Source organism: Rhamphochromis sp. 'chilingali', assembly GCF_963969265.1.
Source record: "Rhamphochromis sp. 'chilingali' genome assembly, chromosome: 5".
NCBI classification, from domain to species: domain Eukaryota; kingdom Metazoa; phylum Chordata; class Actinopteri; order Cichliformes; family Cichlidae; genus Rhamphochromis; species Rhamphochromis sp. 'chilingali'.
In genome coordinates, this window is record NC_137932.1 from 20,948,548 (window position 1) to 20,960,796 (window position 12,249).

Below are 12,249 nucleotides of genomic sequence, written 5' to 3' on the forward strand. Positions count from 1 at the left end.
AAAGAGCCATGATGCAGAGACGTTGTGTTCATTGTTGTGGACCAACTCTGACTGATTGCAACATGTTGGCAGTCTCTGTGTTAATAAATTAGATGCAAACCTGCTAATAATCAGGTTGCCTTTGCAAGGGGCTCTGTGCGGTCGCAATCAGGCATCTGGTTTCTGCAGCGCGTTCATTAAGCTGCCAAAAGGGAAGGAAATTAAACGCGTTTATCAGCCACCGTGTTTTTGTTTGGTTTTTCATCCTTTTAGTTGCAGACAGTTAGCCGTCATATATCTACTCGTGTCACTGAGCCATTAGAATGCCAAATAAATTAGATCCAAATATTCTAAAAAAACAAACTAATATGCAAGGGTGGCTCCTATTCAACTTAATTCAACAATCACGTAGATGAACATAATGTGTTAGCATCTAATCTCTAATTAATTAATTTCAAATTCAAAATAATGATGATAATGGCATCAGTCACAAAACAATGAATAACTGTTGCAATATGAAAAGTTATAAATGAATAAAATAGAGAGAGAAAGGGGAAAAAAATGACTGAGGGTCTAAAGAAAGTGAAAGTACGCCCTCGGCTCCTCGTGATTACCGTCCTTAAACCTTTAACTGGCACAGAATTGATGGAAAAAACAAAACCGAGTCGGTATAGCAGAACCTTCTAATCTACGGAGATCTGTTATATTAGCTACCTTTTGACTACAGTATTATTTTTAGAAGATGGTTATATGTGGGTTTTTTTCTGATACCCTTTCACCCCCCCCCCCCCCCCCCCCAACCCCCCACAGCAGCCAACATTTTATCCCTTTCCCTTCACTGAACTAATGCCCTGCTTTGCTTTTACTAAACCCCTACTTACTAATATCAATAACTGCACTGCAGCCCCACCAAAACCCCCACACTCTGTGCCACATTAGCAGTGCATAATGCGCAGCTCTCCATATGTCACTATGTATTGACTCTGTACTGTAGTAATGCTGAATTGATTGACTGGGATTTCAGTCAATCAGTGTATGTGTATGTGTGAGTTTGTGTAGTGAACCTGTATGCCGTTTCTTTAAAATGTGATGTGAGTGCAGCCTTACCTGGTTTCTAAATCTGAACGTGTGTGTGTGTGTGTGTGTGTTCAGACGGCTCAGACTCTCGGGACAAACCCAAGCTGTATCGGCTTCAGCACAGCATCACTGAGGTCGGCTCAGACTGCACAGACGACGGCGCCATCCAGGTAAACACCCCATTAAAATACAAAAAATTCTAATACAGACTGTAGAATACTGCACTATATAAACTGCACATATTAATGCTAGAATTTTTCTCTTTTTAAAAAAAGTACTACATTGCAATTTTAAATTAAGATTTCTGTCTTTCTAAAGCTTTCAGTATTTGGGAAGAGCTCACATGCTGCCAAGTTTTGATGCCAGTGCATCCGAGCACTGATGCAAACCCTGTGGAGTTCCCTCACACTCAGTGTTCCCTTACACACACACACACGGTGTTGAATTAACTGTGCAAACATCATGACGTTACTGCAGTTTAAAAAGCTGTCTTTAGATATGATTCAAATGAAAAGCAAAGAGGTGTAGCTGGTGGAGTGAGATGCTGACCAGTGGAGGTTTTTGACCATAAGGGCCATTACACTTGAGCAGCTGCAGCTAACTGTTGTTTGAAAGTCGATCAGGTGAAAATCCAGAGACAAGGTCAGCATCAGGCAGCTGATGATCATTCCAAGGTTAATTTATGATACTTTTACTTGGCCGTCCTGGCTCGAGTTAAACTAAACAGCAAGGGTGTTTAAGCTGATAGAGAGGGGAAACGGTGCACAGCTCTAATGGGAGCTTGAAGTCAAGTGAAACTGACTGCAGAAGAGTTATTTATTTATTTATTTTGCCAGAAGCCAGCCCGACTTACAGCTTAAAAGTGGAGTTTTAGCCTGATGCTGCTTATATAGCTGATATACTTGCTGTGTTTGTCTTCAGCTGCTTGGTCCGGGGATTCTGCCCCACCACTGCAACCTCATGCACAGCGAAGGCATGGTGACTGTGACGCCGCACGGCCCTGACGCAGACACATTTGTAGACGGGCAGCGCATTATCGAGACGACTGTGTTGGGTTCTGGCTCCACCATCCAGTTCGGTTCTGCCCACGTCTTCAAATTCGTGGACCCGATGTTCGACCAGGGAGGGAAGAGAGAACCGGCCATGCCGAGAGGCAGACACAAGTCTGGGTGAGGAATGGGAAAAGGGTTTGTGGGTGTCTGAATGCAAAGTTTTCACCTCAAACTTACGGACATCCATTCTTCTTACTATCCCTCCTTCTTCAACGTCTGTACACACAGTTTCCCGAAGCCTACCAACAGTAAAGAAAGAATAGGGTGTTATTGTAAATGAAGGGAGGGTGAGGTTTGGAGTTGGCAGGCGGAAGCAGAGATGAAGGGAAGGAAAAGTGGGAGGAGGGAGTCTGGGATGGGGAGAGCAGGGAAATGAGAGGAAGAGCGGAGGTCTGGGGTTACGGCAGGCAGGCTGCCCTCTAATCTGATCAACATGATGTTGGGTGTGGCCTCCTCCTCGCTGGAGTTTCACACACTAACGGGAGAAAGACGGAGGGCATACAAGATAAGAAGAGAAAGGAGAGTGTGAGAAAGTTAGGGATCAGTGAAGGAAAGGAGAAACAACTTAAAAGTCTTTAATGGACGACTAACACTGAAAGGAAGAGAGAAAGAAGGAAGTCTGTAAGTACCCAAAACACTAACTCACAACTGTGGGTGTGTTTCTGCATGAATTAGTTTCTACAAATGATTCAAGAAATTGTCCTTTATCTTTTGTAGCACTCTTTCATAAGCATGTGCTCAGTATTTTCTAAAGCTCACAAGGTCATGAACACATTTAAATTAGTTTTTTAACAATCTAGAGTGTAAAGTTTGCCTCTGTAAGCTTTGCCTTCAGATGAAATAAACCTTAAAATTATTTTGGAGTAAAATGAGCATAACATTTTTGCTTGGCTGAATTTAATCCACCAGCCTGGGAGTGTTTTTTTTTTTTTTTATGTGTTTAAGAGCTGGTTTGTTAGGTTTGAGCGCTTGCTGAGCAAACACAAAATTATACATCAGTGCAGCGTTTTAAAAGAGAGCTAATCCTGTATTTAGCTGTGGGCTGTGACTGCTTTCACAACATGTTCCTCAGAGGCTTTGACACAGGTTTGCATTCCAGTTAGAAACTCCCATCAGGTGATTTTGATTAGTAACCTCAGCTATAGAAGAAGACCTCAAAATTCATGTTTAATACGAAAATACAGCTCACAGTGCTCCACATGTCAGCAGCAAAATGTGACAATAAAATACTTCAGCTTAAAAAAAAGAAGACTCGGGATGAATGAAGTCCACAGACTGTGTATATATAAGATCAAAGTAGCCACTTGGTCTTTTATATACAGTCTTAATGTTGGTACTTTTGCTGCTCAAGAGTCATAAATCTCTTGCTCAGCCTGTCCCAAACAGCAATACATTATATTTGTCAGACATTTCCATTAAAAATGCTCTAAAGGGCTCCAGGAGCACAGGCATGGTTCAGATCAGCGCAGGTCAACTACAGCTGTCTATGTCTGCCGATTCAAATTCTGCCCTTAAGTTTAAGACTTGGTAGAGTCTCATTGGATGAGTTTTACCCAGTGTAGAGGTGTTATAAAGGGAGAATTTATCAATAGAAGCCAAAAATCTTTTTTTTTTTTTTTTTACAGGCTTTAAATACATTTTTAATGTGTGTGTTTTTTTTATTTTTTTATTTTTTTATTTTTAAAGAGTTAAACATCGTGCATTAACATTTGTAATTTCTAGCTATAGGATATAGCATAAATCGCATAGTTCATTCTTACTATTGATGGTTTTAACGATAGGCAGCTGCATTTAGCCGGTTCTGCCTGTCCAGATACAAACATGAGGAAGATGAAATTAGCTTCCGGGTCATGGATATAGTGGATTTTTTGTAAGTTAAAGAGGTCCATATTTCCCCCAGGAGTTACAGAAAATGTGTGAATATTGACCTTGCCCCAAAAGAAAACCCATTTTTATTTTTCTATATAAGCAAGAAGTACACCTGTATAATCAGATTTCTCAATGGTTCAAATAATACTTTGGTCATTTTATTAGATTTTTTGTTATTGATCAGCTCCTTTGGGAACTTTTTCAGTTGTCAGCTCAGTTGGAGGCATTGTGAAATGATGTTACGAGAAATGAGAACACTGAGGAGTTATATTAAGACCAGGGATCATTTTGTGCAGCTCAGAAAAGGAGAAGTTGTGGATGTGGATCTCTGTGGTTTTCTGGGCTGCTTTCCAGTGTCCTGCTGCACAAACATACCAGGATACCTAGCCACAGTCAAGCTGAGGACTCATCATAATGTTTAGGCCAATTACTGCAGTAGTTTGGCGAGGATTCTTTTTTGGCGTGGTTCAGATGATCTTGTAAGGGAATGAGTGTTTGATCCTTTGATAATCTGCTCCCTCTTAACTTCATCTGTATTCACTGTCAGTGAGTGAGAGAAAAACATGAATGAAACCAGCCAGAAGCCTTAAAAGGAACTTTAATCTGTATCATGTTTAATTTGAGATCATTTTAAATAAATCGTTATCAGATCCTTGTGCTGTAATCTCAGTACGCATGACACGGCAGATTCACATTTTAAACACTGTTTTTCATGTTTTATATCATGATAACAGCCTTTTTTGGTCTGCATGTTTGACTTGTTAGCAGCTGACAGAAGTGTGGCACAGATGCAGGATTACAATAGTACGCTTTCTAAACAGAGAAATGAGGCGAGTTGCAAGAAGACTGTTAGTGAGCGGGCGCAAGGTTAAGCAGCACTGTGGTGTGTTTGTTTTGAATTTTCTGTCAGAGTAGAGACTGCCAGAAAAGGCAGATGCTATTGCTGTGTGCTCATACTGCTATGACGCAGTCTTGGTTCTCTTGAAGGTTTCTTCCTCTTAAAAGAGCGTTTTGTTTTTTCCTTCCCACTGTCATCAACTGCTTGTTTAAAAGGGATCATTTGATTGTTGGGGTTTTTCTGTACTATTGTAGGGTCTTTACCTTGCAAGATGAAGTGCCTTGAGGCGACTATATAAATAAAATTGAATTGAAAGTGACCATTTAAAATGATGGCGTCTTGGAAGACATGCAAGGATGGCAGGGTGAGATGGTGGGGCCCAGCTGAGTTATCAAATAATAGCAGCCTTATTGGTTAGAAAGCTGCATCCACAGCCGGTATAAAGATGGACAAAGATTGAAAAATTACACCTTCATTCTTTTTAATGGCCAACAGGACTCAACTCCTCTGATTGCAGAGGGTTTCTGGTCGTATAGAAGTCTAAGTTGACTCTCACCTTCCTATCTCCAAGAACTCTGTAAACATTTTTTCATTACTTTAATGCATGAGGCCTTATTTTTGTCAAACACTGAGTGCATTTTGTAAGTTATAGTCATCCTGAGGCTTTTCCAGGGTTATCCAGGATATGTGTGTGGTTTCACAGTCAGATCCACACCTCGTTCACCGCATCTGGTTTCAAAAAACTGATAGTGAAAACACTCATTTTGAGGCTTCATAAAACTAACAAACAGGTGGCATCACAGTGGCTCTCTCCAGCTATTGTACAGTACAGCTAAAACACACAGAAAGCCTTCCTTGGTGCTAATTAACAGACCAGAACTGAAGCACAAGCTTATTAAATGGTCTGCACTTTAAAACAGAGTTTGTGAAAGGGAAAGCCTATCTGTGGAGGCTAAAACATGCTTTTTAATGCAGTGACGTGGGAGCCTGTGGGGTTCGACTCGCATTTGAAGCCAGTCCCAGGTGGCTGTTAGAGGAATTGCAGTCTTTGGCACGCTGGGATTTGGGACCATCTTGTTAAAGATGTTAGAATCTGTTTTCAAAAGCTGAAAACGGCAGCATCAGAAAGATTTTAATATTTTATCTGTTTTTACTGGAGTTATGAGTTTGTTTGTAATGTACTTCATTTGATTAGAAATTTAGTTTAAGAAAGAAAAAAACAATCAGTCTACTTTCTCTGTCTATGTTGATGCTGGTAATGGTTTAACCTTGTTTGGCTGCTTTTGTTTATTGTGTGCGTGATGGAGATCTCCGTGTCAATGACATGAAGCACTGATGCTTTGTGTTTGTGCTGTGCTCTTTATTCAACATTGATGCCTTGCTGTCACGCGGGCTGTGAAAGCAGAATCCTGTCTTTTTAAACACGACTGCTGACACACACACACACACACACACACACACACACACACACACACACACACACACACACACACACACACACACACACACACACACACACACACACACGACACGACACGACACGACATCCTGGCGTTGCTGTGAGTTAGGACTCGTGGCGTGGCTTCTCTATAACTAATTAGACTGTTATGTAAGAGTGTGCATGCATAAAGCGAGCTATCTGTGTGCAAATATCAGCGAGTATTTTACTGCCTCTCACGCCCATCGCTCTCCTCTGTGACGGTGAGTTAGATAAGCGAGCGTGTGTGTGTCTGGATTTAAGTCTGCGCTCTTGTCGACGTCAGTAATGAAAAGTCAGCTGTGGAAAGCGCAGTTTGTCATCTGAACCTCTGAATGTCTGTGTCTCCCCGCTGAAGCAGCGTACCAGAAACCACCTTCGACCTTCACGGAGACGTCCACAGTGGAGGAGCCCTGCCTACCAGCAAGGTAACACACACATGCACACAGACAGAAAAAGAAACACCCACTCATTTTCGTGTATATACTTTATTCCATTCAAAATTCTCTCTGCTCTGCTTTCTGCTCTCAAACACTTAAACACTATGCTGTTAATATTTTTATGTTTTATCTGTCTGAACTTTTATTAAGCAGACTGGCTGGAAGTCGGGCATCATCATATTTTTGTTTACTGCACTGCTTCTGTGGTGGATTCTCCTTTTAAAGTTGGTTTCAAATAATGACGTTAGTTTATGTTCAAGTCATCGCTGTTCAGGCTGCTCTAAACATGCCAATTTTGACAGTTTCTTTTCCCCCTGCTCTGTATGATGCCTTATCTCAACTATTGTCAACACAGGTGCACAGCTGTCACAGCGAGCACAGAAGCTCCACCCACCTACTATTTAAGCCTTATTTTTGCGAGGGGGAACAAAACTACTACAGTAACTAGTCGTGGTAGAAGAATTCACAGATTTAAAAATATGGAGCCAATCTTATTATGATAATTATGCACACCAGTGGTATTTATCAGTATCTTTCAAATTTCTTTGCAGTTAAATGTCATTTATAGAGTGACAAATCATGACACATCTTAAGGTGTTTTATTTTCAAAGGTAAAGACTATGCACATATTATAAATATTATAAAAACACAATGATTCCACAATCGTCCGCGAGAGAGCTGCTGATGACAAAAAGGAGAAAAATGACTCTCATGGGTTTTCCAAAAATAATTAAGTCTTTTGTTGATTATCGGTGTTGATTTGCAGATCTTCTTGAGTGCATTTCATCTAACATTTAACTCCAAAGAAGTTTAATTCAGATTATTTAAAAATCTGATCAAAGCCACAGATTAATTTTGTCATTTGATTATTGGTTTGACTAACTGCAAAAGCTCTGGAGAAGCAGCAAAACGTTTTTTAAATGTCAAACTCAATACAAAGAAACAAAAACTTGATGAAAAGTGGAAAAAGGGTTGTCATGTTGCTTTTGCTGTAGTAGTTCTGCCAATAAATCTGACCCAAGTCACCATTGTCGGCTTTCCCAGACAAAACTCCATGACACCATAACTTTGATTTGTTTCCCCACGCTGCATTTAAGCCTCGTAGGACTGTAGCCAGTATCTTTAAAATATAATAAGGGACAAATTTCCGTATGTTAAGTTGAATTGAAGCTTCTTTTTTTCTCTGTGTGTTTTCAGAGCTCAGGAAAGCTGGACATGGAGAGAGGAATGGTCAAACCCATGATCAGAGGAGAGCAGCAGGACAGCAGGTCAGACATGGTTTCCTCCAATACCCTGGATTCTCTTGATCCTCATGCTTATCCTTTTTCTCCCCTCTGTATGGATCTCCTCTCCTCATGGTTTGAATCTGTCTCATCAGGTCTCAGGATATTTCAGCAGACAGAACAGAGCTGACTCTTCCAGCCAGCATCGAGTTCAGAGACAACTGTGAGTGTTCGCGCATCACTTTCTGCCTCTTCATTCACCTCACTGTGTCAGTGACACAGTCAATAGCTGGAAACTATTGAACCCTTTCAGTTCCCGTCGTAACGTCCTGGACCGACAAACCTGACCTGATTGCGCTGGAAGTAGTGCTGCTCAATAACGGTATCATGGTTAATGCAGGCAGTTCAGAGGCTTTTCACGTTTTCTCTCACCTCGCCGACCTGCAGCGATGAAAGGCTGAAAGCCATTATAATCATTAAAATCCTATTTGACGTTGTGGCACAAAGTCAAGCACGTTCAGTGGTTTTTGCTCCTCGTTTCTGAGCCTGCTTGTGATATTCTTGAACAAGATCTGCGGGTGCAGCCGGGGTGAAGGCGACTCTCCATCGCTGCTTTTTGAAGCCAATGTGGTTTTATTTGATTTATCAGAGTGTGATCTTCAGCATTGGAGGTCGACACCTCCAAATGTGAGACTGTGAAGTGCCCTCTCTGGGTTGAAAGGCAGATATCTCAGGATGTTTTTCGTCGTCTTGTAACAACGCCGCTGGAGGTTTTGGGGGCATGTTTATCTGGGAGGAGACCCTTGGGAACTACAATCAATTTATAATCACCAATTAACCCTTACCCCATGCATGTTTTTGAACTGTTGGTGGAAGCTGGAGTTCCCAGACAGAACCCATGCAGACACAGGGAGAACATGCAGGCTCCATACAGAACGGAAAAGACTGGATTCAAACCCAGGAACTTATTCCTGTGGAACTTTTTCTGTGAAGCTGGCAGGTTGAAGACCATTTCATGACTGGCCTCAAAGGGTTTTTATTGTTCTCTCGTGCACCTTGAACGGTGGAGAAGTTTGGTGCTGTGGTGCATGTATGAAAACTGCTACATCGGGGTGTTTCTGCCTTTACATGTCAGAGTACATTACAGAGATTAATATTAAGCTTCATGATTTCCATCTCTGCGTTTTTCTGAGCCGTGTTCGAGCTGTGCATTCCTGTTTAATAAAGTAATAAAATGAAAGTTCTCCTTTTTGTCTGCCGGTGTGGAGGGAACCTTAGAGCTGGACTGAGTTGTCCTAATCCCCGGCATTTAATTTTCTAATGTCTCTAGTGAATCCTTTATTAGATGATTTCAGAACTCTTTGTTGCTGTTGGATGTTAAATTCATGATAATTGAGTTCCAGACGGCAGTGCAACGTTTCGTTTCCCACGCTTTTTGTAGCCACGAACGCTTCGAGCCGTTTGCTTTGTCTTCCGTTTATTGACTCTTCTTCTGCTCCGGGCCCGAGTCTATCAGCGTGCACGCTCTGACAGTGCTACAGTATATTTGGCACCGTGTGTGAGATCATCTGTTTTCCAGGCAAAAGATGGTTTTTGGTCATAAAGTGGTGGAGACTCTCATACCCCACAGTCCTCAGGGAGCCTAACCATGTGCTGTAAGAGGCAGAAAAGGTGCAGTAGTCTCATCTTCAGGTTTTCATATGGAGTGTTGTAGCTGCTAAAGTGCAGCTGCCACTAGTTTGGCATCGAGTTAAAACCGAATGACTCTAAAGTGAGGCAGCTGGTTTCATTGGTGTTTTCAACATGACACGCATGTGCAGCCAATATCTGCACCGCCAAAGCGACTGATACAAACTGCTTCCCACAGCTCAGAGGCGGTGTGGGCCGACACTTCGAACATGCAGTTTGATTTATTGTGTGCAGTCATTTCTGCCTTTACATACAGTTTTTAATGAGAGATGATATATAAAACCTTTGCATTCATTAATTACTATTATCAGCTATAATGATGAGCTGTTATTCCATGAAATAATAAAAAAAAAAAATCAGCTATAGTGAAAGAGTTAAACAGGTGGAGATTGTTGTCAGAAGGGGCAGGAATAAATGAATGAAAGCCAAAATAGATGAATAAAAACATGAATGAATTGAATAGTAAACTAGAAGTCTAATAAACAAATGAATATTATTATTGTTATTGTTATATTAAAAAATAGACAATTCAGAAAAGTTAAGTTTTATTTATCAGTCAACACAGTGGGGAAAAGAAAAACGACTGATGAAAGCAAAACGAAACCAGATAAAAAAAGAATAAAATGAGAATCCATGAATGAATTCATCAATGAATGGCTGAGTGGGTTAAAACAAACAAACAAAAAAACGACAACTGGATGGATGGAAACAGAATAAATAACAGATGAATGAATAAAGCCAGGAACCAGTTGCTGAATGAACTGACAACACAAGGAGTATCTGAATGAAATGCTGAATGAAAACACAGGAAACAAATAAAACTCCTGCTTGCCTCTTTAACACATTTCCGGTGTTTTCTACTGTAGGACTACGATAAAGTGGCTGGAAGTAAAAATGCTCTGTAGTCATCAGTTCAGTTCTCCATTGTTTTGGTGTCTAAGAAGCCTTTAATTCATGTTTTCATAACCCAACTCACCCTTTCTGCATCAGACTTCGTTGTCTCACCCATACACGTGACCATAACCATGAGTTTAGTTTGTGGGGGATTACTTAAGCTGCATGTTTATTAATTAATTATTAATTAATCACGTGAAATCTGTTACGTCCTCTGACAAACAGCGGCTGCCGCAAAGATTTTATCGAATGTATTCTCTCTGTGTCCATCCAGCTGAAGACACCTTCCTCTCTGCCATCATCAACTACACCAACAGCTCCACGGTTCACTTCAAACTCTCGCCCACGTACGTCCTGTACATGGCCTGCCGCTATGTCTTGTCGCCCACCTACCGGCCCGACATGTCGCCGTCAGAGAGGACGCACAAGGTCATCGCCATCGTCAACAAGATGGTGAGCATGATGGAAGGAGTCATCCAGGTCAGTAATGCGTCTTTTAAAAGTCTTTTCACTGTAATTTTTAAAAGCAGTCGAATCAAATCATCGATTAATTTGCACGTTATCTCGTTCTCATGCTCCTCCTGCTTTTGTCGAATATTAGGTGACGCTCAGCGGTGTTCTTACAAAACTACATTTGTAGTTGTTGTAAGCTGTGTGTGTGTGTGTGTGTGTGTGTGTGTGTGTGTGTGTGTGTGTGTGTTTGTGTCTGTGTTTGTGTCTAGCAGCTTTTCTCCACAGTTGTGCTTTCGATTCTGTTTGTCCATCACTCAGTGTTACGCTCGAGATGTGAAGCCTGTTGTGACTCAACATGGAGCTACTGTTACTTAAAATGTCAAGTTTGATGCCGGTCTTATAGCCGTTTTTTGTAGGGGAGGGAGGCGGTGTCAAAACAGTAATTTTTAAAGACTTTTTCGAGATCTCCTCCTCTAAATAAAACTACATAGAGGTATCTGTGTTCAATATTGCGTTAAGACAAACATCTGCAAGAAGTTTTAATAAACATGCTAAAAATGCCTGGTTTTAATTGAAACAGTCTGTATGGAAATATGAAAAAGGATTAAGACTTTCACCATCTGTTGAAACTTTTTGTTAACTCTGGGCCACGTTAAAAACAGCCAGAAATTCTTTCTCGTTTTCCCAGCAACTTCAGTACCTCATATTTAAGCGGTTTTTAAACCAATTTTGATACTCCAAGTTTCACAAGTGTCATATCGCAATGTGGGATAGATAGCTGGGCACAAGTTATAGATTATGAAATCTTTTTACCTATACTTTGATGGCAAGCTCATCTTCTAGTTGCGATCCCTTCACAGAAAAGAAATCCGTGTTCAAATGTTCTGTAAATTGATTTAGACACATCACATCGATCAGTTTCATGTCCTAAACAGGTGTGGGGAACTTCAGGCCTCAAGGGCCGGTGTCCTGCAGGTTTTAGATATGTCCTTGATCCAACACAGCTGATCTAAATGGCTAAATTACCTCCTCAACATGTCTTGAAGTTCTCCAGAGGCCTGGTAATGATTGATTCAGGTGTGCTGACCCAGGGTGAGATCTAAATGCTGCAGGACACCGGCCCTCGAGGCCTGGTGTATACTCTATAAAATATTTATAGCATGAAGTTAAGATTTTGCATTGCTTAACTAAAGTTACTGTACAAAATAAAAGATAAAAGTGATCCTTGCTGGGTTAGGTGGGAGCACGATGCCACATA

General features: G+C 41.1%; 2 protein-coding genes across 11 annotated transcripts in view; one reads left to right on the forward strand and one right to left on the reverse strand.

The window, feature by feature from the left end:
* LOC308397092 (uncharacterized protein) overlaps positions 1-12,249 on the reverse strand; it is a gene marked incomplete at both ends in the record, with an annotated part of 535,410 nt that overhangs the window by 79,267 nt on the left and 443,894 nt on the right. The gene's annotated exons all lie outside the window — the stretch shown is intronic.
* afdna (afadin, adherens junction formation factor a) overlaps positions 1-12,249 on the forward strand; it is a 123,105-nt gene that overhangs the window by 58,016 nt on the left and 52,840 nt on the right. For 9 of the 10 annotated variants that reach the window (XM_080882096.1, XM_080882090.1, XM_080882095.1 and 6 more), the window contains 6 exons: positions 1,132-1,226; positions 1,978-2,225; positions 6,651-6,720; positions 7,930-8,000; positions 8,111-8,178; positions 10,813-11,018. In XM_080882096.1, the coding sequence (XP_080738222.1) occupies positions 1,132-1,226; positions 1,978-2,225; positions 6,651-6,720; positions 7,930-8,000; positions 8,111-8,178; positions 10,813-11,018 (758 nt within the window). The remainder of the gene's footprint in view (positions 1-1,131; positions 1,227-1,977; positions 2,226-6,650; positions 6,721-7,929; positions 8,001-8,110; positions 8,179-10,812; positions 11,019-12,249) is intronic. The other variant, XM_080882093.1, reaches the window with a different exon arrangement.